The sequence below is a fragment of the Bacillus rossius genome, chromosome 18, assembly GCF_032445375.1.
Source record: "Bacillus rossius redtenbacheri isolate Brsri chromosome 18, Brsri_v3, whole genome shotgun sequence".
In the NCBI taxonomy this organism is placed as follows: domain Eukaryota; kingdom Metazoa; phylum Arthropoda; class Insecta; order Phasmatodea; family Bacillidae; genus Bacillus; species Bacillus rossius.
In genome coordinates this window covers 28,291,092-28,318,544 of record NC_086345.1, presented here as the reverse complement: position 1 = coordinate 28,318,544, position 27,453 = coordinate 28,291,092, and the positions used below count along the sequence as shown (strand labels likewise).

Below are 27,453 nucleotides of genomic sequence, written 5' to 3'. Positions count from 1 at the left end.
TTGAATCATTTTTATTTTAATAATAAAAGAATAAATACTTGAAATTATACCAGTAATCAGATTTTTAAAATGCAAGAATAATTAACCCTTATTGCCGAAATTGTTGTTGTAATAAGCAATGAAAACCTCAATAACTTTTCACTTCACTTCATAAACAGTCGAGTGGAAGAGAGATAGATGCGGCGCAAGCGTACAATGAGCGTAACGGGACACTTTTTCGTGCGTGCAGCCGGCGTTCATCGATTTATTAGACGTTGTCACGTCAAAAACCAAAATTTTAAGTTTTCACTTCTGTCGACAGTCCCCGTGACTGAGTTTTTTTTTTTCCCCGTGTTCTTTTCCGTTTCGAAGTCCGCACCGAGCACTGCAGAGCAGGCCGAACATAACCTCCAACGGCAAGCCCACTCCGTGACTGCTTTCACCCCCAGATTTATGTAGCGGCCAGGTTGGCCAACTTCACGCCTCACGACCGCGACTGTGGCAATGGCCCCAGGTGTGGTATTAGCTGTGACGTGCGCAACACCGACTCCAGCCGACGGGCCAATCAGGGACAGCCGCGCCTGCGAAGAGCTCGCGGTAACGATCTATTTCTTCCCGCGCCGCACCTTCGCCTCACAGCGAGGAGAGGAAGACCGTTTACCAGCGGGCTGTGACAAATCGCTAGAGACCTGTAAAATTCGCGGATTCATTTTGCGATAGGATAGTGTCCAGGGGCGCAACAACAGGGGGGGCAAGGGTATTTTGCCCCCCCTCCCCTCTGAAACCTTGAAGTGGGGGCAAACGGGGGCAAAGAAAGTGCTGTGTAATCAATTTTTAGACAATAAAACTGCTTAAATAGCACCATTTTCCACCTTGAAATACAAATTTTCCCGGGGGAGGAACCCCCGGACTCCCCACTTCAACAGGGGGGATCGATTCTTTATAAATAGGTATATTGCCCCCCCCTTCCTTTTGGAAATTTAGTTGTTGCGCCCCTGATAGAGTCCAAATACTTTTGACATTATTTTGCTTCAGTGATTGGGCCACAGTTTTATCTGAAGGACCCTGGGGGCCAATGAAAAATCTTTAACAGAAGAATTAGCGAATCACGATCATTCCAGTCAACAGGTGTTACGAGTCGGTAACCAATCAGCAGATGTAATTTGCACGAGTGCGTAGAGGATCACGGAGTCTATCCTTTAGGGATTTGAAATCGCGAATTTTACAGGTCTCTACGAATCGCCGTAGGCAATATGTGTGTTGGTGACATTTCGGAGGTCACTCCGATACGTCCGTCCATCGAGGGTTGAAGCTTGACGAAAGGTTATCGAGTGATGGATAGAGACCTGCAAAATTCGCGGTTTCGATGGCCTTCAGGATAGACTGCACATACCCCTCTACACTCGGGCAAATAATTCAAGTTCATTGGCTGCCGACTTGTAAGTCGTCTCAGCTGGTTTGTCTGTGATTGGATCCTTCTTTGGTTGAGGGTTTATAACTGGTTGAGATTCGTCCAGATGAACAGTAAGCCAATAGCAAAATTATCTAAGAGGTATATGTGTTTGAATTCTAGCCTATCACCGAATGAATCTGCGAATTTTGCAGGTCTCTATGGATGGAAAACCGCGGGCCGCCTGATTGGCCGCAGGTGACGCGACTGTGTGGCGGGTCCGAGGCGAGCGAGCGTGTTGCGACACCTGGTGGGAGGGTGGTGGGTGGAGGGGTGCGCGGTGCCCCCCTAGAGCGGTCCCTGGAAAGTGGTCTGCAGAAGTAGGGCAGTTGTCGCCCCGCCCCCTTCACCCGCGACTGTCCACCGGCCAGAGACCGCCGCGAAGAGCATTCAGACGCTCGGCTCGCAGAACAAAAAAAAAAAAAAATAACGAGTTCCTGTACTTTTTTACCCGAGATTCCTTTCGTGTCCCACCAAAAGAGCCTGCCTCGATGCACATTGCGTTATTTCCAATGGACAGGTCCATGAAATTTTCGCGAAAAGATTTTCCAGACCAGCTGCGTGTTAAAACTCTGTAGCATTGTCTGTGTTTCGTGGTTGGCTGGGGTTTATTCCAGGCGCATGTCTACTGTCGGCGCACCAATCACAGCCATCCAGTGCTGAATGGCCCGGCCAGACAGGGCGATGTCTTACTCTCGCAGACGGCCGCCAATCACAAGGGAACAATGGCAACCCTTGTTGCAGTCTAACGAGCGAGCAGATTATTTCGCGAAAAACGCATGCCCCTACTTCTGACTAGAGACCGGAAAAATTGGCGGGTTTAATTTCGTGAAATGCTAAAATTCAAATAATTATACCGCTGCGCTGCTTCTGCTATTGGTTCACTGTTAGTATGTAGGACTCTTGGCCAATTAAGAGACAATCAATCAAAGAATTATCCAACCACAAGTTACCCACTTGAGACGCCTCAAAATTCAGTACCCAATGAACAGGCGCCGTTTGCCCAAGTAGGCAGAGGATCGAGGAGTCTATCTTGAAGGTCATTGAACTCGCGATTTTTTCCAGTCCCTATACATGACCCTATGCATGGCCTCATCTCGTTCCGTGTTTAAAGCGACGGCTGGGGACTGGGGAATGCCTGGGTGCGCCCCTCTCCCCCCATCACCCCCTCCCCGTCTCACAACACCGGCGAGGCGAGGCATCGTGTCGCGGGTCGCAGGTCACGGCCCGTGTCGCGCCGAGACACGTCGTTACACGTTACAACAGTGTCGCTGTGTGGCGACAACCAGGCCTGCCTGCTCCGACTGCAGGGTCTCTCCTCCCCCCTCCCCCCCTACTCCTTCCCCGCAGCGCTGCACCGGGAACCACGCGCAACTTGGAACAGTCATACTCATAACTAGAGACCCGTGAAATTCGCGGGTTCAATGACCTCCAGGATAGACTCCAATATCGTCTACACACTCGGGCAAATGCCAACTGTTCATTGGCTGCTGACTTGTGAGTTGTCTCGACTGGGTGGCCTGTGATTCGACACTTCTACGAGTGAGGGGTCTCTAATTGGCCCCTCAGTCCTCCAGATTAACAGTGAACCAATGGCAGAAGCAGCACTGAGGTATAATTATTTGAATGTTAGCATAACATTAAATGAACCCGCGAATTTCACGGGTCTCTACTCATAACTTAGAAACCTCGAAAAAAAATCCACGTAACTCAGAACTGTCGTAAGTTGTAACGATCATAACTTAGAAACACGCAACGCCGAACCACACAAAATAGAAACATCGCAACTTATAAAGTCATAACTTAGAACTGTCATAACTTAGAAACACGCAACCCAGAATAACACAAATTAGAAACGTCATAACGTAGAAACTCATAACTTAGAAACACACAACGCCGAAACACATTAACATAGAACTATCAAAACTTAGAAACACACAACTTATATCAGGCATAACCTAGAAGATTCTATCATGGGTGTTTGTAAGTTGTGTGTTTCTAAGTTGTGACAGCTACCCCGCCACACAAACCGTACACACACACACGGTGTTTGAAAACTGCTCGAGATATCAGAGTCGTGTCTGTCTCTACGAAAAGCATTAAAAGGGTATAGGCATAGGGCGGATGAGGAAAGCTCCGTTTTCGTATTTCCGTTGTTTTTTGAAACTGTATTTGTGGAAGAGTGGCAAGTGATGAAATTGCGTGTTTATTGTAGCCACGAAACACCCGGTAAGCACCCGGAAAGCACTTAAGGGACTTGCTTCACACCTTTATCTTCACTTCTCCGCCATGTAGTGTTACGGTCGCCGCTCATACGCACTGGGAGAAGACTGCGCGCCAGTCCAGAGGAGACACCGCGCTAGAAGAACCAGCCAGTCCCGCCTCGCCGACATAAACACACCCCTGACTAGACTGCGCGGGCAGGGTGGAATTTAAGAGAGGAAAAAAAGGGGTGGGGTCAACAGTGTTTTGATTGGTCACCGCGCGCGTCTATTTGGTATGGCTCTCTCCCGAGGTCCGTGAATAATGCAACAGCGGCCGTCACTCCAAGTGGTTACAGATGAAAGTTCATCCCTAGGACCTATATTACCTCGCGGTTTATGTCTTTGTTTTTTTTTTATTTGCATAAGGCTTAGGCTCGACCGTGTTGAACATAACAAAAAAAAACACTTTATCGAGGTCATTGAACCCGCGGAGTTTTACTAACCATAATGACAGTGTAACAGTCCAAACCTATTGTTGACGTAGCATTTTTGAACACACAAATCATAATCATCGTCATCTCATATTCATCATTTTCATCGTCCTTCTATCTATTAACACAATAAGAACTCAAATATCAAAACACGCAGTTAATCCATAATTTTTTTTTTATCATTATAATGGAAATTTTTTATATTTTTTAATGATTGAGTTTAAAATAGTTCAATTCAAAAAGTTCAATATTAAATTATTTTTATCGAATTTTTATATAATTATTATTATTGGATATTTGTCTGTTTTGATTGTTTGTTCGGGTATCGCGCAATAACTGCTGGACCAATTTTGATGAGACGTTTTGTGCTTAAAAGCTCATGATTATAATTAAAATATTATAGATTATATTTAAAATATTTTATCTCGCTAAGCCAACGGGAGCCGGATATGTAACAATTAAACCACATTTTTTCACAACTAAGTGAAACCAATATACATAAGATGAGATCTCATTTCCACCACCACCAACTTCTACCAATACTACCGTGTACCGCATATATAGAGACCGGAAAAATTCGCGAAATCATTTCGTGATATACTAGAATCCAAACAACTATACCTTTAAATTGCTTCTGTGATTGGCTCACAGTTTATCTGAAGAACATTTAGCCAATGAAATGCCTTCAACCAAAAGTATCGAATCACAAGCATCTCAGTTGACATGTCTCACGGAGTCAATAGCCAACCAGCAGGTGTAATTTGCCTGCTTGTGTAGGGGATTGCGAAGTCCATCCTAGAGGTCACTGAAAGTGATAATTTTTCCAGTCTCTACTCATATATAATAATCAAATTTGTTTATTATATCACAATCAACCACTATTTCACGATTTATGATTACCTTTTTTTGTTGTGAGATGTTTTAATTAAAGAACAAAAGAATCGTCGAGCGATGTTTCGCATGGGGCCACACACTAGTTTTATTTATTTTCTTAATTAGTACATATATTTTTTTCCTTCTAAATCCGCCGTCGTGAAAGTTGCCGCCCCTGCACGAGACCGAAACGGAACGCGGTCCGCAGGCATGCGCAGCTCCGGTTACCAAACACCCGGCCTCCCCCCACCCCCCTGACCCATGTGGACCCGCAAGGCCATCTCGCCTCGCCTCAAGTCCCCGCGACGTGTGGCTCAGACCAGACTATAACATGTTTTAAATTTTTAAACGAACAGTGACACCAACACCTACATTCAAAATATCAAAGAAATAATGTATTTAGCATGAATGATTTTAAACAAGTAAACTAAAGTAAATTTCGAAAATATAATCAGATTCCTTCATCAAAGTCAAATTATTCAACATAAAATTATAAGATTATTTAGTTTAAAATAGCTTTCTCACGTTGGCACAAGTCTTTTCCACAGTCTTCAATAAGTAGAGACCGGAAAAATTCGCGGGTTCATTTCCTGATATGTTAAAATTCAAATAATTATACCTTAGTGCTGCTTCTGCCATTGGTCCACTGTTAATCTGGAGGACTGAGGGCCAATTAGAGACCCTCACTCGTAGAAGTGTCGAATCACAGGCCACCCAGTCGTGACGACTCACAAGTCAGCAGCCAATGAACAATTGGCATTTGCCCGAGTGTGTAGAGGATATTGGAGTCTATCCTGAAGGTCATTGAACCCACGAATTTTTCCGGTCTCTATCAATAAGCCATCGCAGGCCCTATCTAGTGACTATCCCCTGGGCTCAGACTGTCACCACTGCCACACGGGGAAGACACTCCACTTGCTGAGATGCATACCTAGCTTTTTGAAGTAGTTCTAAGCCCGTCCGCTAGATGGTGGCTTTCATAATGTATTGCTAGGGCCATGTAATGTTCGCGAAAAGGATTTTCCAGACCAGCTGCGTGTTAAAACTGTGTAGCATTGTCTGTGTCTCGTGGTTGGCTGGGTTTATTCCATGTGCATGTCTACTGTCAGCGCACCAATCACAGCCATCCAGTGCTGAATGGCCCGGCCAGACAGGGCGATGTCTTCTCTCGCAGACGAGCGATCAGATTATTTCGCGAAAAATGCATGCCTCTATATATTGCTAACATAGCTACATTGATTGTGAGAAGTAATGCATAAGCATAAGCTATTCTCTGCAAAAAAACAGTTAAAAATAATTTACCCAATTTTGATAGCTACATATTTTGTGGTGTGGCATACCAGAAATTTTCGCATCTCCTACTCATTTATATAATATATAGAATGACCTTTTTTTAAAATTACAAAACAGACTTAAGTGTTCTTTGCACAGTTGAAATCAATTTTACTAAGTAATTAGTCGTCAAGTAGATAAATTAACATTACTAACATAAAAATTTGTACGAGAACCTCTATCCCGATTATTTTTGCTGGTAGTTATGGGCCCAACCAACAGATGGTATCACATGTCGCACGAAACATGGTTTCAGTTCCCGCTGTAAGAGTCGCGCTTCTCCATGTCCCTCCTTGTTCTATGGCCACTGCGACCCTCGCTGTGCTTCTGGAGCGGGGTCTCCTCTGGACCGGCAGCCACCGGGCCAAGAGGCAGTCGAACAGCTCTCTGGTCTCTTGAGACGCGCGCTTTCGCCGCGACCAGGAGCGCCGCTTAGGGACTTTCTTTTACTTCCTTCGCCGCAGCACTCTTCGAGACCGTTACACATTCCCCCCCCCCCCCTCTCCCTCACCGTACCCGGCGACGCCATTGGTTCAGTGGTTCAGCGACCTCCAGTATGTGCTGCGCACACTCTCCTTGTGAGACAGCCGCGACGTAGCAGCCTGTCTGTGATTCCACACAGCTTTGGTCGAGTGTTTCTCATTGGCCCAGAGTCCTACCAGATTAGCGGCGTGCATTTTTATGCGAAATAAAATGATCGCTAGAGACCTGAAGAATTCGCGGGTTCATTACGTGTTATGCTAAAATTCAAATAATTATACCTTAGTGCTGCTTCTGCCATTGGTTCACTGTTAATCTGGAGGACTGAGGGCCAATTAGAGACCCTCACTCGTAGAAGTGTCGAATCACAGGCCACCCAGTCGAGACGACTCACAAGTCAGCAGCCAATGGACAGTTGGCATTTGCCCGAGAGTGTAAAGGATATTGGAGTCTATCCTAAAGGTCATTGAACCCGCGAATTTTTCCGGTCTCTAATGATCGCTCATTAGTAGGGGCAGGCATTTTTCGCGAAAAGATCTGAACACTTATTAGACTGCAAAAAGGTATACCCGCATCTGTGGTTTCTTCCTTGTGATTGGCGGGCCGTCTGCGAGAGAAGTCGTTGCCTTGTTTGACCGGAGCCACTCAGGACACGCGTTTACTTCCGCGATGAATCACTGTGATTGGTGTGTTGTTACAATCGATATGTACCTGAGAGAAACTCGCCCAATCACGAAACACGCAGACGATGCTATAGTGTTTTTAACTTTCATCTAGTCTCAAAATCTTTTCGCGAAATCTGCATGCCCCTACTCATTAGTAGAGACCGGAAAAATTCGCGATTTCAGTTATCTATAGGATAGACTCCGTGATCCTCTATAAACTCGGGCATATTACACCTGTTCATTGGCTACTGACTCGTGACACCTGTTAACTGGTATACCCGTGATTCGATGCTTATTTTGTTCCATTGGCAGGGTATCACTCAGATAAACTGTGGCCCAATCACTGAAGCAGCCAAAAGGCAAAAGTATTTTGATTCTAGCCTATCGCGAAATGAATCCGCGAATTTTTCAGGTCTCTACTCATTAGACTGCAACAAGGGACATCGCCCTGTCTGGCCTGGCCATTCAGCACTGGATGGCTGTGATTGGTGGGCCGACAGTAGACATGCACCTGGAATAAACCCAGCCATTCACGAAAACACAGAAAATGCTACACGGAAAATCTTTTCGCGAAAATTACATGGCACTACCTATCGTGCAGTAGGAATATGGTTAGAGTTCAGATGTAGCGTATTCAGCACCTAAACATTTTTTTTTTTTTGGTGTCTTGGAATACCGGCCTAAGCTTGTCTGAAATAACGGCCACGAGCATATCAAGATGGCTTCCACACGCTCATAACGTGATGCTACTTACCGCGCTGCGAGATCTTGCAGTCCTCTGAGCAGCCACGCAGAGGATGCCGGGAGATAGTAGCACCAAGATGGCGCCGAGTAGTTTCATGACGGTGCGCTGCTCTCTGGAAAAAAAAAAAAACGCAACCGCTATTAGGACACTTCCTCAGTGTCAGCCCGGCAGAGTTCAGGTGCGATTTGAAATGTCTGTCAGTTTTGTTCGTTTATTAGCTAAAGAACGGAAAAATTCTCAGCAGCCAATGAGCGGGTGACATCTGCCCGAGTGTACATATAGTACTGTGGAGTCCATCCTGGAGGTCATTGAACCCCGGGAATTCTTCCAGTCCCTACGTTGTAGACGTTGTAAGGGTGCAGATATTATTTAATTAATTTTATTTTTAAATTCGCGTTTCATATATAATAACATCAAAAAAATTTGGTATTCAAGTTGGCTAATCATAGTAATACTATATAATTAGGGACCTGAAAAATTCGCGGTTTCGATGACCTTCAGGCTAGTCTACACAGTCCTCTCTGTACACTCGGGGCAAATAACGCCAGTTCGTTGGCGGCTGACTTGTGAGTCGTCTCAAATTGGTTTGCCCGTGATTTGTTACTTCTTTGGTTGAGGGTTGCTCATTGGCCCAGAGTCGCCCAGACGAACAGTGAGTCAATAGTGAGAGCAGCTTAAAGGTATATGTGTATGAATTTCAGACTGTCGCGAAATGAATCTGCGAATTTTTCCGGTATCTATATATAATATGAAGAGTGAGTCTGAATTAGACCAGCCAATTCCGGCTGCAAGTTCATCGTGACATAATAAGTTTGAAAACTCTTTACGACTTATGGGTAGAGACCGGAAAAATTCGCGGGTTCATTTAGTGATATGCTAAAATTAAAATAATTATACTGTTGTGCTGCTTCTGCTATTTGTTCCACTGTTAACATGTAGGAATCTTGGCCAATCAGAGAACATCAATCAATGAAGTATCCAAACACAAGTTACCCACTTGAGACGCCTCAAAATTCAGCACCCAATGAACAGGCGCCGTTTTCCCAAGTAGGCGGAGGATCGTGGAGTCTATCCTGGAAGGTCAATGAACTCGCGATTTTTTCCAGTCTCTAGCTATGGTCTAAAGTGCAGCCCAAGGCTGATATGTATGTTTCTTTGAAGTTGGGACCGAACAACATTGTTTAGTGCAAATAGTAGAGAAAGTATGAGCCAGAGCTTCATAAAATACCACGCGATTTTAAAAACCGCTCAAATTACCAGAGTAGTGTCTGTTCACGCTGAGATGTTTCCGTATTTCTTTCTTTTTAACTCAATTTTTAGAAGAGTGATCATGGGTAAAACACTTTTCTTTTCAGAAAAAAAAAGGGGGTTGTCTGTAAAGTCGGCTTACGGATGATAATTTTACGTGATAACGTCATAAGAAAACATTGATGAAAAATTGCATACTTTTTTAATTTTCAAATATTATTTACAATTTTTTTGCAAATTTAATTTGAATAATTTGTTTAAATATAATCACAACAATTAGTTTAAAAAAGGCCCGCCTTAACCTGTTTGATATTAGAGATGATTTTCTCGCACGGTGGTTGGCCGGTTCTTGCACGCTCGACTCAGGCGGAACGTGACAATGAGTCATGCTTTTTCGTGCGTGAAGCCGGTGTTCATCGATTTATAAGACGTTATCACGTCAAAAAAAACCTTTATACATGAAAAATCAGGTAAATATTCTTGAAAAAAACCTCAAGAAACTTGTATTACAACTTTAGCTTCATTTACCCCCCCCCCCCCCCCCCCATTTTAATGTTATGGTTAGGGCCATGCATATTTCCCGAAAAGATTCCGAGACTAGTTATAAGTTAAAACACTGTAGCACCGTCTGTGTTTCGTGTTTGGGTGAATTTCTTTCAGGTACATGTCGATCGATAAAACACGAATCAGAGTAATTCAGTGCGAAAGCAAACGCGTCCTGATTGGCCCAGTCAAAAGAGGCAATTACTTCTCTCGCAGACGGCCGCCAATCACAATGAAGAAACTGCTAGTGCTGGTATACCTTGTTTGAATCTAATAGGCGTTCAGATTTATTCGCGAAAAATGCCTGCCCCTAGTTATGGTCTCTACTCAAATCTCAATAAGTAGTTGTCCTCTGACGACTTAAAACTTGCGCGCCAAACATAACCTAACGCTACCGATACCGAGCTAGAAAACCACTGACACAAATACACCAACAGAGTACTTTTATTTATTTATATACATATATATTTATAATGTTTGAAAAGTTACCTGTGACACTATCCACCCGTGAGCTGCTCGTAACGGGTCATTGTTTTAAAATAAACGGAAAGGCGCCTAGTGCGTGTATACGCGAAGGAACAAACCATAACCTCCAACATCTTCATGTGCTCCTGGTATGTGACGGTTGGCTTTGCCGTGCCGTTACGGCAACAGCCAAGGCGTAGAGTATAAGTTGTAAGTAAAACCGCGCGCCTTGTACGTTCGTTCGATCCACACGGTACGCGGAATACAACTGTTACCTCCTCTGCCTTCATGTTCGCCTGGTACCGCAAAGGCCCTGTGAAGACGGGCGCGCTGCTCAAAATGGCGAATGGAAATAAAAAAAACCGAAAAAGAACAGCTATGCTGTTGTTGTCACATTACCCCAACAGATGGCAGAATATGATAATGTGCAGTAAAAATTTCAATGCCAACATAATGAAACCACAAAATATCTTTACCAAAAACAAACTGTTAAAAATAAAATTATAATTAAATGCTTAAAGAACATAATCAAAGTGAACAATTTTAGTTGTTAGGTAATAAATTACATTATTACACTATTTAAAAAAAAACTCTCTAATAGTGTTTAATTTCATGCCATCGTATTTTCTTGGACACATAACTGTGTAAAAAATTTGTCCAGCTTATGCTTATAATTACTATTATAATATAAATCTATAATCACGCTGCGTGTGGGTGTGCGTAAATGAAAAAGTACGTTCCGTAATTTCAACTGGGTATATAGCGTGTGTTTACCGTGATCAATAAATACGACAAGATCTAGGAACGCACCCGGTCTGGCACACGTCAACAGCGCTTTCTTCACGTAAATGTATTAGGAGAGCAGAAGTTGTTGAGAGGTGTGTGTAGTGTAGTATGTTCACGTGGTATCGGAGTCGCGTAACCATGCGTTCTTTAATGGTTTTAAATACAGTTTATTTATCACCTGCCAAGTAATGTACGTTTACATATATACATATGTGTGAAAAAACATATAGAAAAAATTATTGAAAAAAAAAAAATGTTTAATTAACGCAACAAACCATAAGCACGACACGTGAAACTTCTTATTTCACACACATACCACACATTCAAAATTAATGTTTTTTTTTTCCTTTTCTTTGATTATGTTTCCGATTGTACTTCCTTTTCGTTTTATTAAAAAATTAAATATCATAACATAGTACCACATCATTCTCGTTTGATAAATCATCTTAACGACTCTTTATATATATATATATATATATATATATATATAATTCAATGAAATTACGAATCAACTTGTGCCTAGTAGATCACGATTTTACGGTGGTTAAGGGGGGGGGGGGGGGAAATGGATCAATTATTGTAGTATCCAGTCGTACATCGTTAGAGACCGGATAAATTCGTGGATTCATTTTGTGATACGCTAAAATTCAAATAATTATACCGCTGAGCTGCTTCTGCTATCGGTTCACTGTTACTAGGTAGGATTCTCGGCCAATTAGGGACCATCAATCAACCACAAGTTACCCACTTGAGACGCCTCAAAATGCAGCACCCAATGAACAGGCGCCGTTTGCCCAAGTAGGAGTCTATCCTGAAGGTCTCTACCAATCACAGCCATCCAGTGTGGAAGCCAAACTCGTCCTCTGAATGGCCCGGCCAGACTGGACGATGTCTTACTCTCGCAGACGGCCGCCAATCGCAAGGGAACAATGGCATACCTTGTTGCAGTCTAACGAGCGATGAGGTTATTTCGCGAAGAATGCATGACCCTACCCATGACGAGCCCTCACTGAAAACTAACGACGAGACAGTCTACAGTAACTCTAGCGGGCCGCGAGGAATGTTCCGCTCCGACGAGGAACACAAGACGGGTACAACGACGAGGATCACAAGACGGGTACAACGACGAGAAACACAAGACGGGTACAACGACGAGGAACACAAGACGGGTACAACGACGAGAAACACAAGACGGGTACAACGACGAGGAACACAAGACCGGTACAACGACGAGAAACACAAGACGGGTACAACGACGAGGAACACAAGACCGGTACAACGACGAGAAACACAAGACGGGTACAACGACGAGGAACACAAGACGGGTACAACGACGAGGAACACAAGACCGGTACAACGACGAGGAACACAAGACGGGTACAACGACGAGAAAAACAAGACGGGTACAACGACGAGAAACACAAGACGGGTACAACGACGAGGATCACAAGACGGGTACAACGACGAGGAACACAAGACGGGTACAACGACGAGAAACACAAGACGGGTACAACGACGAGGAACACAAGACCGGTACAACGACGAGAAACACAAGACCGGTACAACGACGAGGAACACAAGACGGGTACAACGACGAGGAACACAAGACCGGTACAACGACGAGAAACACAAGACGGGTACAACGACGAGAAACACAAGACGGGTACAACGACGAGGAACACAAGACCGGTACAACGACGAGAAACACAAGACGGGTACAACGACGAGGAACACAAGACCGGTACAACGACGAGAAACACAAGACGGGTACAACGACGAGGAACACAAGACCGGTACAACGACGAGAAACACAAGACGGGTACAACGACGAGGAACACAAGACGGGTACAACGACGATGAACACAAGACTGGTACAACGACGAGGAACACAAGACGGGTACAACGACGAGGAACACAAGACCGGTACAACGACGAGAAACACAAGACGGGTACAACGACGAGAAACACAAGACGGGTACAACGACGAGGAACACAAGACGGGTACAACGACGAGGAACACAAGACGGGTACAACGACGAGAAACACAAGACGGGTACAACGACGAGGAACACAAGACAGGTACAACGACGAGAAACACAAGACGGGTACAACGACGAGGAACACAAGACCGGTACAACGACGAGAAACACAAGACGGGTACAACGACGAGGAACACAAGACCGGTACAACGACGAGAAACACAAGACGGGTACAACGACGAGGAACACAAGACGGGTACAACGACGAGGAACACAAGACTGGTACAACGACGAGGAACACAAGACGGGCACAACGACGAGGAACACAAGACCGGTACAACGACGAGAAACACAAGACGGGTACAACGACGAGAAACACAAGACGGGTACAACGACGAGGAACACAAGACGGGTACAACGACGAGGAACACAAGACCGGTACAACGACGAGGAACACAAGACGGGTACAACGACAAGGAACACAAGACAGGTACAACGACGAGGAACAAAAGACGGGTACAACGACGAGAAACACAAGACCGGTACAACGACGAGAAACACAAGACGGGTACAACGACGAGAAACACAAGACGGGTACAACGACGAGAAACACAAGACGGGTACAACGACGAGAAACACAAGACGGGTACAACGACGAGAAACACAAGACGGGTACAACGACGAGAAACACAAGACGGGTACAACGACGAGAAACACAAGACGGGTACAACGACGAGAAACACAAGACGGGTACAACGACGAGAAACACAAGACCGGTACAACGACGAGGAACACAAGACGGGTACAACGACGAGGAACACAAGACGGGTACAACGACGAGAAACACAAGACCGGTACAACGACGAGGAACACAAGACGGGTACAACGACGAGAAACACAAGACCGGTACAACGACGAGAAACACAAGACGGGTACAACGACGAGAAACACAAGACGGGTACAACGACGAGGAACACAAGACGGGTACAACGACGAGGAACACAAGACCGGTACAACGACGAGAAACACAAGACGGGTACAACGACGAGAAACACAAGACGGGTACAACGACGAGGATCACAAGACGGGTACAACGACGAGGAACACAAGACGGGTACAACGACGAGGAACACAAGACGGGTACAACGACGAGAAACACAAGACGGGTACAACGACGAGAAACACAAGACGGGTACAACGACGAGGAACACAAGACGGGTACAACGACGAGGAACACAAGACGGGTACAACGACGAGAAACACAAGACGGGTACAACGACGAGGAACACAAGACGGTTACAACTCCGCAGACAGCCAAGCCGCAATCACACGTGGGGCAACGTCTCCCGCTGATTGGCTGCGTCCGAACACGGGGCACCGCACATTCCCCGGTCCAAGCTAATCAACTTTCTTCTTTTTTTTTCTCCCCCTCACGTCGGGAATTACTCAATTACCCAGGTGCCTGTTCGTCTCGAGCGGGGAGTTACCTGCTCGTACACCCCGGACATGCCGCGGTCTCGTTGGACTCCTCAAGGCTGCGTGGCTCTACCGTTCGACACGCCCCTGTCTGCGGCCGTCAACCAATAGCTAGAGACCTGAAAAATTCGCGGGTTCATTTCGTGTTATGCTAAAATTCGAATAATTATACCTTAGTGCTGCTTCTGCCATTGGTCCACTGTTAATCTGGAGGACTGAGGGCCAATTAGAGACCCTCACTCGTAGAAGTGTCGAATCACAGGCCACCCAGTCGAGACGACTCACAAGTCAGCAGCCAATGAACAGTAGGCATTTGCCCGAGTGTGTAGAGGATATTGGAGTCTATCCTGGAGGTCATTGAACCCGCGAATTTTTCCGGCCTCTACCAATAGCTGCCCGCCATCAAGCCTCGGCCATCTTGTCTTGCTCGCTTTTACTTCTCTAGTTTCAGGTGCTGACCGGCAGCGGAGTGAGTGGTCAGTGCAGCTACTCACCGCCAAGGGTGCTCGCGTCCCTGGTCCACTAAATCGAAATAAACAAATTATCACTACATAGTAGAGACCGGAAAAATTCGCGGGTTCAATGACTCCCAGGATATACTCCAATATCCTTTACACACTCGGGCAAATGCCAACTGTTCATTGGCTGTTGACTTGTGAGTCGTCACGACTGGGTGGCCCTGTGATTCGACACTTCTATGAGTGAGGGTCTCTAATTGACCCTCAGTCCTCCAGATTAACAGTGGACCAATGGCAGAAGCAGCACTAAGGTATAATAATTTGAATTTTAGCATAAATAACACGAAATGAACCAGCGAAATTTTCAGGTCTCTACTTCATAGTATAAAAAAAAGTCGCTTCCCGCTGTCTGTCTGTCCCTATCTATGTATGCTTAGATCTTTAAAACTAATCAACGGATTTTGATGCGTTTTTTTTTAATAGATAGAGTGATTTAAGAGGAAGGTTAAAATGTATAATACATGCACAATATAGTATAGAAACACTGATAATTTTAGAGGTTTCTAATGTGATTACGTAAATAAACACTTTTTTTTTTGCGCTTACATTGCAACCGCTGGCTGAACCCTACGAGATAGCTCAAAATAATGTACTACAGAATTGTACACCTTAAAAGGGTCTACAAAAAAGTCCGCGATGGTATATGTTTATCCATTTTAAAAGAATTATAAATTAAATTTCGTGTTCTAGTTTCGCAATGTGTTTTTTTTTTTTTTTTTTCAACATGAGAACACATGAATTCGCTCATTACCGAAGTAAGATGTTACACATCTCTGGCAAGTGCTGAAAGACGAGCTCACTTTTTGACGTGATAACGTCTTATAAATCGATGAACGCCGGCTGCACGCACGAAAAAAAATTGTCACGTTCCGCCTGAGCCGAGCGTGCAAGAACCGGCCAAACCACCGTGCGAGAAAAAAATCTTCTATAATATCAAACAGGTTAAGGCGGGCTTTTTTTTTTTTTTTAAACCAATTGTTTGTGATTATATTTAAACAAAATTAATTAAATTAATTTTTCAAAAAAAAAAACTGTAAAAATATTTTAAAATTAAATAAAAAGTATGCAATATTTCATCAATGTTTTCTTATGACGTTATATCACGTAATAACCCACCCTTTTTCTTCTTCTTCTTCTTCTTCTTCTTCTTCTTCTTCTTCTTCACGATGAAAGATCGCCCTCGATCGCTGAGCCCAGATCAGACTCCGCTGCAGCCTTGGACAAACCTGGGCGGAACCTCGAGAAGCAGCGAACGGAAAGTCGGCGTTTAAACTGTCGTAACGAAGCTGGCATTAAGGATCACGTGTTCATCGCGCAAGTTCGTTCCAGCCGCCAGCTTTTCATTCCGTTATGTATTTCTTTTTTCACGTATGGGTTGCGCAAGCCGGGGACCTTTTCCACGAGTTGCCCTTTTACTGATGAGCACAGCTTGGAACCTGTTCGTAACACCCTGGAGGGGTGACTGGAAGTATCGTCCTTGAGTGGCCACTCACGTCAAGCAAGGCCTCTTACTGACAGCTACACTTGCTTCGAGGTCGAACGGAACGTTTAAAGATCGATCTTAGTTTGCACAACTTTAGCATTAGCTAGAGACTGGAAAAATTCGCGAGTTCAATGACCTCCAGGATAGACTCCACGATCCTCTGCCTACTTGGGAAAATTGCGCCCGTTCATTGGGTGTTGAATTTTGAGGCGTCTCAAGTGGGTAACTTGTGATTTGATACTTTGATTGATGGTCTCTAATTGGCCAATATTCCTACATATAAACAGTGAACCAATAGCAGAAGCAGCGCAACGGTATAATTATTTGAATTTTAGCATACCACGAAATGAATCCGCGAATTTTTCCGGTCTGTGAGCATTACCAAACATTTTTTTTTGTATTATTAGTAGAGACCGGAAAAAAATTCGCTGGTTCAATGACCTCCAGGATGGACTCCACAGTTCTATACGTACACTCGGGCAGATGTCACCCGCTCATTGGCTGCCATCTCGCGAGACGTCCCCAAAGTAGCGGCCTGTGATTCGATACAGGTTTCGGCTGAGCGTTTCTCATTGGCCCAGAGTCCTCCAGGTGAGTTGTGGGCCAATAGCTGAGGCAATTTTCCGGTCTGTAATCATTATGGGACACGGGAATTTCTCGATGCTAAAATTCAAATAATTATACCGTTGTGCTGCTTCTGCTATTGGTTCACTGTTAATATATAGGACTCTTGGCCAATTAGAGACAATCAATCAAAGAAGTATCCAACCACAAGTTACCCACTTGAGACACCTCAAAATTCAGTACCCAATGAACGGGCGCCGTTTGCCCAAGTAGGCAGAAGATCGTGTAATCTATCCTGGAGGTCATTGAACTCGTGAATTTTTTCAGTCTCTATTTATGATAATACAAGAAAGATATTGTAACTTTGTACAACACCCGGCTATGTTTTTTTTTCCGCTTATAAATAATACTGGCGCACAATTTTATATTTTAATTCATGTTTCATTCAAGGATAATTTTTGCTTAAAATCATTGAAAAGATATTCGAATATCCAACCATTAGATCTTATTCTGGTTTTACCTTGCTTGTTAATAAGTATGCACAGTTGCCACTGTAACGGTAACGGTTTACAAAAAAATGCTGGAGGTACTGGGACAAATCAGAGCATGAACGAACGAGTAGAACCCGAACCCGGTATTGCTGCGAAATTTCTTTTGCATTCATGTTCAAAGTTGACGAACTTTGTGCCCGTAAATTTGAGAAGATAGCCGTAAATTTCCGAAGGACCCCTGGAGGATTTGTAACCAGCGTTCTTCGCAAATTTTAGGTGAAAATGTTTCACATTGAGGCCGACAATTGCAAGGAATAAACGACACTACTGCTGGCATAACTTTTGCAGTCTAATGAGCATTGGCGTAACTGTGTTCATAAAGTTGGAGGGGACAAATAATGATTTTGATGTCATGTAAACCCATTCCCCTCTTACTAAGACGGGGGGTCCGGGGGTCCTCCACCGGAAAATTTTGATTTTAAAAATGCAAAATACCGCTTTTTTAAGCAGTTTTCGTATCTAACCATTGGATACATCGATGTTAAAATTATTATTTTTTCCTTAAGATAAAATTTGAGAGTGAGGAAATTACAAATAAAGTTGGGCAGAATAATATTATAAAATAAAAATTTACACGGTCTAGAAAGTTGGGGGGGACAGTCCCCTCCACCCAAAAAGTTCAGGGGGACACGTCCCCCCTTCCCCCCCCCCCCCCGGTTCCTACGCCCCTGCTAATGAGATTCAAATTATTATTATTAGGGACCGGAAAAATTCGCAAATTCAATTACCTACAGGATAGACTCCAAGATCCTCTATGCACTCGGAAAAATTACATCTGCTCATTGGCTACCGACTCGTGATACTTATTAACTAGAATACTTTTGATTCGATACTTCTTTCGTTGAGGATTATTCATTGGCTCTGATTCCTTCAGACAACCTGTGGCCCAATCACTGAAGCAGCAAAAGGTTAAACACATTTGGATTCTAGCATATCGCGAAATGAAACCGCGAATTTTTCCTGTCTCTAATTATTATTACAAGCGAAAAATTACATGCCTGCCCCTGTCTTTCTTTGAAGTTTCGCTACACAGTAATTTTTTTTTTAAATTTTACTAGGATATCAATTGTAAAATTGCAAGGCAGAGCTTTGTACCATTTTCAATTTTACAAAGGTCAGCCTTGAAGTTTTACAAGTGATACCGTTGGCAACTGAGTTTCCAAGGATTTTTCCTTGTAAAAAAAAATACAGTGTGTGGCACAGGAACCGCATTTTCTGGCCAGTGACCAACAGAAATAGCTGTCCTTCACGATCGCAGCCTGTTTAGAAATAAACTTCGTAGTTATGATCACATCTTGTTTTACAGCCTTTCCAGCCGTTTAATGTATCCATGAAATGTAACTGTCTCTACACTGCCAAGTATTTTTCGTAGGTACTTAAAACAAGGTAGTGATTGGGAACTTTTTTTTTGCCTAAATATTTTGTTGTAAATTTTCCGAACAAATGTATGTAAAACTTAAAGTGAAATTCATACGTCTAATTTCAAGTATACTATATGTTCTGAATTCATGTGTACCATATGTTGGGTATAAGATCGTCGTGCGCATTGATTAATATATTTATATATTAATTAATATATTTTATTTCTGTTACGGACGCATGACGCAACAGCCAATAAGAGTAGAGTAGAATGCAATTTTGGCGGGACTCAGAACTGCTTATGTTTATTATTCATATTAAAACGAGATTGCGATGCTCAGGTTTGCTCTTGTAAAAATCCAATAGCAATAGCTATATGCAGGGACTGTAAAAACATTCGCGGTTTCAGTTACCTCTAGGATAGACTCCACAATCCTTTAGACACACGGGATGGTGCCAACTCCTCTTTCGGCTATTGATTTACGAGACATGTTTGCTTGGCTGAATGTGATTCGGTGATCCTCGTGTTGAAGGTATTTCATTGGCTCCCACCCGTTCAGGTAAACTTTGGTCCAATGAACGTAGAGGCATGAAGGTAAACGTATTTGGATTACAACCTATCGCAAAAACGAATCCGCGATTTTTTTTTGTCTCTAACAATAAACGTAAGTAAAACCTTTAAAAAAATTTTTGTGTGGTAAGAATCGTTAACTAAAAATTCGACACGACCCAAATGTATTTAGACGTAGAAAAAAACTATGCTAAAATACTGCTGGTCAGACGTCACGGGGTAATCACGTGGTAGTTAATTATAGTTATTTACTGACACCACCAACAGATGTCCCATACATCGCGAAATCTCATTGGTAGAGACCTTCGAAATTCGCGGTTTCGATGGCCTTCAGGATAGACTGCACATACCCCTGTACACTCGGGCAAATAACGCAAGTTCATTGGCTGCCGACTTGTAAGTCGTCTCAGCTGGTTTGTCTGTGATTCGATCCTTCTTTGGTTGAGGGTTTATAACTGGTTGAGATTCGTCCAGATGAACAGTAAGCCAATAGCAAAATTATCTAAGAGGTATATGTGTTTGAATTCTAGCCTATCACCGAATGAATCCGCGAATTTCGCAGGTCTTCTCATTAGCTAAAAATTAACCGTAATATGTCAATTGCGAACCGACTTCGCACAGGTCGTGTGCACAGTCGTGTGCTGTACTGCTATATACTTGCATATATATACATATACATATATATAATAAACCGAGTGTGCAGAGCTTCAGAAAAAAAATTACGCGAGTTGAAAACTGCACAAGACATCAGAATGGTAACTGTTGACGGAAAAACATTTATGAAGAGTACGCTGGGGGCGGATGGCCGTAGAGACAGTGAAAATTTGCGGGTTCATTTATTGATATGCTAAAATTCAAATAATTATACAGTTGCGCTGCTTCTGCTATTGGTTCACTGTTACTATGTAGGACTCTTGGCCAATTAGAGACCATCAATCAAAGAAGTATCCAACCACAAGTTACCCACTTGAGACGCCTCAAAATTCATCACCCAATGAACAGGCGCCGTTTGCCCAAGTAGGGCAGAGGATCGTGGAGTCTATCCTGGAGGTCATTGAACTCGCGAATTTTTCAGGTCCCTACGGGATGGGTAGTTCTGTTAACGTGTTTCGTTTTTCAAACTGTTATTTTTGAGGTGAGTGGAACTGACCAAAACGTTTGCTTCCGGAGTGATTTCCAGGCAAGAAAAGTCCGGTGAGTATCCTCCAGAGGGACCCAGAAGGACTCAGAGGGACCCAGAGAGACTCAGAGGGACCCAGAGGGACTCAGAGGGACCCAGAGGAACCCAGAAGGACCTAGAGGGACTAAGAGGAACCCAGAGGGACCCAGAAGGACCCAGAGGGACCCAGAGGGAGAGAGGGACCCAGAGAGACACAGAGGGACTCGGAGGGACCCAGAGGGACCCAGAAGGACCTAGAGGGACTAAGAGGAACCCAGAGGGACCCAGAAGGACCCAGAGGGACCCAGAGGGAGAGAGGGACCCAGAGAGACACAGAGGGACTCGGAGGGACCCAGAGGAACCCAGAAGGACCTAGAGGGACTAAGAGGAACCCAGAGGGACCCAGAAGGACCCAGATGGACCCAGAGGGAGAGAGGGACCCAGAGAGACACAGAGGGACTCGGAGGGACCCAGAGGGACCCAGAAGGACCTAGAGGGACTAAGAGGAACCCAGAGGGACCCAGAAGGACCCAGAGGGACCCAGAGGGAGAGAGGGACCCAGAGAGACACAGAGGGACTCGGAGGGACCCAGAGGAACCCAGAAGGACCTAGAGGGACTAAGAGGAACCCAGAGGGACCCAGAAGGACCCAGAGGGACCCAGAGGGAGAGAGGGACCCAGAGAGACACAGAGGGACTCGGAGGGACCCAGAGGGACCCAGAAGGACCCAGAGGGACCCAGAGGGAGAGAGGGACCCAGAGAGACACAGAGGGACTCGGAGGAACCCAGAGGAACCCAGAAGGACCCAGAGGGACCCAGAGGGAGAGAGGGACCCAGAGAGACACAGAGGGACTCGGAGGGACCCAGAGGAGGGTCTCCCTTCAGGAGACCGCGCGCCAGTCCGGACCCCAGGAGCACTCACCTGCTTGCAGTGTAATCCAGGGCTGCAGACGAAGTCGCGGACGGAAGGCCTTACCGCATGGCCGGAGGATGCTGCTGCGCTGGACCCGAGCAGGGATCGCGAGAAGACGCGTGTGAAGGGGTGGTGAAGAAGGGTGGGAAGAAGGGGGGAGGAGATGTTCAGACGGGAGCGGCGGGCGTCTGCGGCGAACAGCTAACGGTCTGTGCGGCCAGCGGCCTTGTCGGACTCCCGCGCTGGAACAAGCCGTTGTAATTGGGCCTCTCTCTCTCTGTCCGCCTGCCCCTGGAGCTGGTGGGGGGTGGTGGGGGGGAGGCCTGCTCTCCAGGAACCCTTTCGCTCGGTCCCGGGGACTGGTTCTCCCCTCCACCTCCAGGAGGCACAGTCGCGCGCTCTGTGGCCAACTGGAGCAAGTCCTCGTGCGACAACTCGACCCCGTAGACAAGCGCGGCTACAGAGGGAGGGCGCCTTCCGAGCCCAAATTTTACTTCTTATTCCTTTGTAAGGATCATTAACCCTTTCAGTCACACTTTGTCAAATCCCGTGATATACCTAATTTAATTTTTTTTTCTTATTATAATCAAACTCTTTATTTGTGTGGTAATAATCTTATACTATAATTATTATATTAATGTATAATTAATTTATAAAAGTTAATGAAAGTTTTAAAAGTGTGTTTACTTCATAGCCCTAAAGTACGATGTGCACCAGAATGTGGGTACACCTTAACCCACAAAATTCAAAGTTTCGTAAACTCCGTGTATCATCGAGACACAAATTGTCCACTTCAGTGGACGAATGTACTGAAAGGGTTAATGTTAACTTAAATACTTTCGTTAATGTGCTGAACTCTTCTTTCGATCAGAATTTGTTCGAAAATACCAAAGTTCAGTATTTGAGACAATATGTTTCGTGAATATCCCAAGGGCAATGTCATGATTACTAACTGCATCCTCCTGTGTGTGAGAGCCCTGGCCGAGAGGTCTTCCTGGAGCCGCCATTGCCCCGTAGCAGCCAGAGTACACAGGGGGGGGGGGGGGGAAAGGGGGGGGGGGGTTTGTCTGTAAAGTCGGTTCACGGACGATAATTTTACGTGATAACGTCATAAGAAAACATAGATGAAAAAATTGCATACTTTTTAATTTTCAAAATATTATTTACAGTTTTTGCAAAAATTTAATTTAAAATAATTTGTTTAAATATGATCACGAACAATTAATTATATAAATAAACTAAAGTAATATCAATGTCAATAAATTGTCAATTTGAAATGACGAAATTGGACAAATAAATAAAAAAAATTTAAATTGCTGTTTTTAAAAAGCCCGCCTTAACCTGTTTGATATTATAGAAGATTTTCTCGCACGGTTTTTTGGCCGATTCTTGCACGCTCGGCTCAGGCGGAACGTGACAATTTTTTCGTGATTGCAGCCGGCGTTCATCGATTTATAAGACGTTATCACGTCAAAAAACATTTACGTTCTTTCACAAAAGATCCCTTCAGAAACCAGTTGCCGAGAAAGATACGGCTACGGTTATTCTTGTATGAAAGCAATACTATTTTCGAGATAATAATCAATATTTTGTTTTATATTTTACAAATTAAAAAAAAATTGGACTTTATTTTTTTGTATCGTGCTTATTACGTGCGCAGTTAACAGTGGAGAATGAATTTTTTTACAGCAGAAACTGCTACATCTGTTGAAGTAATAAGCTCTATGGCGTGGTCCGTCGAGTCTGGACAGGTCGTGACTTGTCAGTCGGCTTACAGAGCCGGAAGAGTGAGGTTATGTTCACCGTGTCTGTTGCGCGTCATGGATGTGAGACCCGGATTAAGTTTCGTTTGCGAAACATAAACTATAAAAAAAATAGGACCAATTCCTTCCTCCATCACGACAACGCGTCGTGACACAACCTCGCTTCTGATCCTCGAGTTTCCGGCCGAACAGATCTCCCCCCTTCGGTCCTCGAAGCATCTTCGCACACGTGGCCCGTCACTCGTCGCTCGTCGCGCGCTATCGCTCGCCAAGAGTTCACCCCCCCCCCCTCATAACTTCGCTCTGTCCCGTCAGGTCACACCGGGACAGGCCTCCGCCACGGGTCGTTACCACAACGCCGAAATACCATAACGCCGAATGTCAAAATTGACCACAACGCCGACAGCTAGAAAACTGCTGTGTACCACAACGCCGAAATAACAACTGAATGCATTTGTGTGTTTTTCTTAAACGTACCTTAACGCCGAAATACCACAATCAAACCTAACCTTACCTAACCTAACCTAGCGTAATATAACCTAACCTAACTTAACCTAGCCTATCCTAGCCTAACCTAACCTAGTCTAACCTAACCTAGTACCTATAACCTAACCTAACCTAGTCTAGCCTAACCTAACCTAACCTTTGTGGCAGTCCTGCAATGACAATTTTCGGCGTTAGTGTATTTCGGCGTTGTGGTATTTCGGCGTTGTGGTGCGTCCTCCTCCGCCACTACCACGCTACTCCCCGCTACACCTGCCAGGTCCCGACCCGCCGTCCCCCTGAGGTGTCGCGTCGTCAGGATCTCTGCCCCGACACTCGAAGTTCCGAGAACAACGGCGTCCTAGCCACGCCACTCCACACAGACGGGAACCCGGGGAACCTGCCCTCCCCTTCGAGAGACAGGAAGAGAGAGACGCCGGAGAGAGACTGGCACCATCTGGGTTCTCCCCCTCCCCCCCTTTTCCAACTGACCGGCGCGTCGGGCCGACTGGCCTGCCTCGTTGCCTCGTCTCTAGCATCCTCGTATCAATACTTTTTACGCATATATTCGCATACTCTGCATACTTTCGCCCGCTTTTTTAACATATTTACGCAACTCGTAATTTCACATCTCTCAACTCTGAAAATGGATCCGGTGCTAGCCTTATAATTGTGTAGATTTTTATAGACATTTCCAATATGGTTATGTATCACATTTGAGCTAACTTATACCCATTACTTAATTTTTGGCTTCTTTTGAAGACGTGGACGGTCACTACAAACAAAGGTATATTTTCGACGTTTGACTACTCGTGTGCATGGCCTGCTATGTACTTTAAGGAGCCCCCACAGTGCAGAGCTTTAGAGAAAATTACGCGAGTTGAAAACTGCTGAAAATATCAGAAAGGTGTCTTTTTGTGAAAAGCATTTGTGGATACGCCGAAGATACGGTTTCCGTGTTTCGTTTTTAAACTTTTTTTTTTAGTAGAGTGAAAAATGACTATTAATTTTTTTAAGCGTGAAAAGTCCGGTAAATGGTATTCTGGCGAGCACCAAAAAACGCTATCACGTGTTTTTTTAATATCCTACATAGGTATACATGATTGCTTCCCGAATCAACTGCCAGAAGTAAGCACGTGTTAATGACAAACCAAACTACAGTAAACTCGCGGAATAACATCTTGTCAGTGTTAGGAAGACTGCAGATCGCCGCTCTACCATTCTGGCTCTGGGGTAGAGCGCCTGCCTTGTGACTTGAAGGACCCGGGTTCGCGCCCCGGCTCCTCCAAGGCGGATTGTCTCAGGCAGATGACGGCATTTGTCTGATAGGAATACAAACCCTTGCAAAAAGTCAGGCTACCAAAGAGACGGTGGGTGTAAACCAAAAACCAAAAACCCAAATGGGGAGTCCGTTTATTTTCTAGGGTTCCCCATGCGGAGGCCATCCGGGGGTTTCTCCGGGGTCGCGGAGTTTTGCAAAAATATTATTTTTTAGTTTAAGATAATTGTAGCATTATCATCCCACCACCATCAGGAGAGTTACGTAAAACTATATTTGCTCTTGTACAAAAAAATCTGTGTGTATAATTGAGTGAGTTGCAATTTATGAAATTGTAAGATATACTTTGCTAGACGCACCATGCCTCGTGTTGGGGACGTATCAAGCCAAATAAACATTTTTCATAACCAAACTATATTGGATAGTTATAGTTACGAAAACCAATGACCGCAACTTTAAAACTACTTTGTAAACCTGGGATTACATAATTGATAACATACATTCTAAAAGCCTTAATATCTTGTCAATGGCTAATTCCCTGTTAGTCCACTCAGGGGCGCAACAACTAAATTTCCAAAGGGGGGGCAATATACCTTTTTATAAAGAATCGTCGATCCCCCCTATTGAAGCGGGGGGTCCGGGGGTCCTCCCCCGGGAAAATTTGTATTTCAAGGTGGAAAATGGTGCTATTTAAGCAGTTTTATTATCTAAAAATTGATTACACAGCACTTTCTTTGCACCCGTTTGCCCCCACTTCAAGGTTTCAGAGGGGGGGCAAAATACCCTTGCCCCCCCCCCCCTTGTTGTTGCGCCCCTGAGTCCACTACAAGATTACTGGGCTCTATTTCCACAACATGAACTATTTTTACGAAACAAATTTTATTATTTCATTAATTTTGTTATTTTACACAAGGTTAAGCATAGAACGTTTAATTTATTCAGTGGCAAAGATATTCATCTTATAACAAATATGTTATGATATCTAACAATAATATAAATCACACAAATCTACGGTTTAATTCCGAGTTTGAATAATTTTGCAATCTTGGCATACAAAATGTGAGAAATGCCAATGTCTACATTATATTCCGAAAAACCACTCCCATTCCCCTCCCCTACCCATTAAAGCTGAATTTGGGTACTTACCTACTTCTTGGCGAAATTTTTGCACGACTGACTTTCAAAATGAGGAACATTGCCATTTACATCTGATTACTGTCTGTATGCGAACTCTAAAAAACACCCATACAGCCGAATTTCGACACTTATTTATTTTTTGTACACTTAATATGTACAAAATCATACAAAAATTACTTTCGACGTCTGATTTCGAAGGGGAAGGGGGGGGGGGGGGAACTACTTTTATCTTTGAATTTCTTATTTTCGTATTATAAACGTATTTGAAACACGAACAACATAGGAATACATGAATTTGCTCCTTACCGAGGTTAGATGTTAGACATATCTGGTGATTCCTGAAAGACTCGTTCTTCCACATTAGTTTCTGGGAAACAAATGCTTCTAGATTGTAGCCGAGTAGGTAACTGCTCCCTGATGGCAACTGCATCGTTGATCAAAATGGCCGGGGATATCTTCGCCTACACAAAATACAAAATATGGCCAATAAACTACTTCGAATAGGATAGAAAAAGGCTGGTAATATCAATGAGATTATGTCACAATGTGTAAAATGGGGGGAAAAAATTGACTTTTAAAATATACTTGAAATATTAGCAAACAATTTGAGAGGCTATATATAAAAATTACTTATACATTTACTAATTCACATTCACTGCTCTAAAGCTATTAAAAAGACGATAAATCAATTAATTAAAATGATAAATGCTTGTTTTTAATTTGTAACCCTCAGCAAGAAAAATAATTTCGCTATGATCAGTAGGCTACATATAACTTACTAAGTTCGAGGCGATATCGTCATCAAAATAACGGCTATAATTACTGATGGTGGCACATCATTCAAGTCAACACGTTTTCAAAACACGTTATGACCGTTGCTTTTTTTTTCTTCAATTGAATTGGACAATTAGATACATACCTATGACAGATTTGTGACACAGTTGTAGGCAACTGAAAT

At 44.0% G+C, this 27,453-nt stretch overlaps 1 protein-coding gene across 2 annotated transcripts in view; it reads right to left on the bottom strand.

Annotated features, from left to right (window-relative positions):
- Positions 1-27,359, bottom strand: part of LOC134541143 (mucin-19-like) — a 103,454-nt gene extending 76,095 nt beyond the window's left edge. The window contains exons 1-3 of one of the 2 annotated variants that reach the window (XM_063384354.1): positions 27,275-27,359; positions 26,802-26,956; positions 8,229-8,331 (exon numbers count right to left, since the gene is read on the bottom strand). In XM_063384354.1, coding sequence (XP_063240424.1) covers positions 8,229-8,315 — 87 coding nt within the window. In that variant the 5' untranslated portion in view covers positions 8,316-8,331; positions 26,802-26,956; positions 27,275-27,359. Of the gene's footprint in view, positions 1-8,228; positions 8,332-21,842; positions 22,068-26,801; positions 26,957-27,274 lie in introns of those variants that run through there. The other variant, XM_063384355.1, reaches the window with a different exon arrangement.
- Between the last annotated feature and the right edge of the window lie 94 nt (positions 27,360-27,453).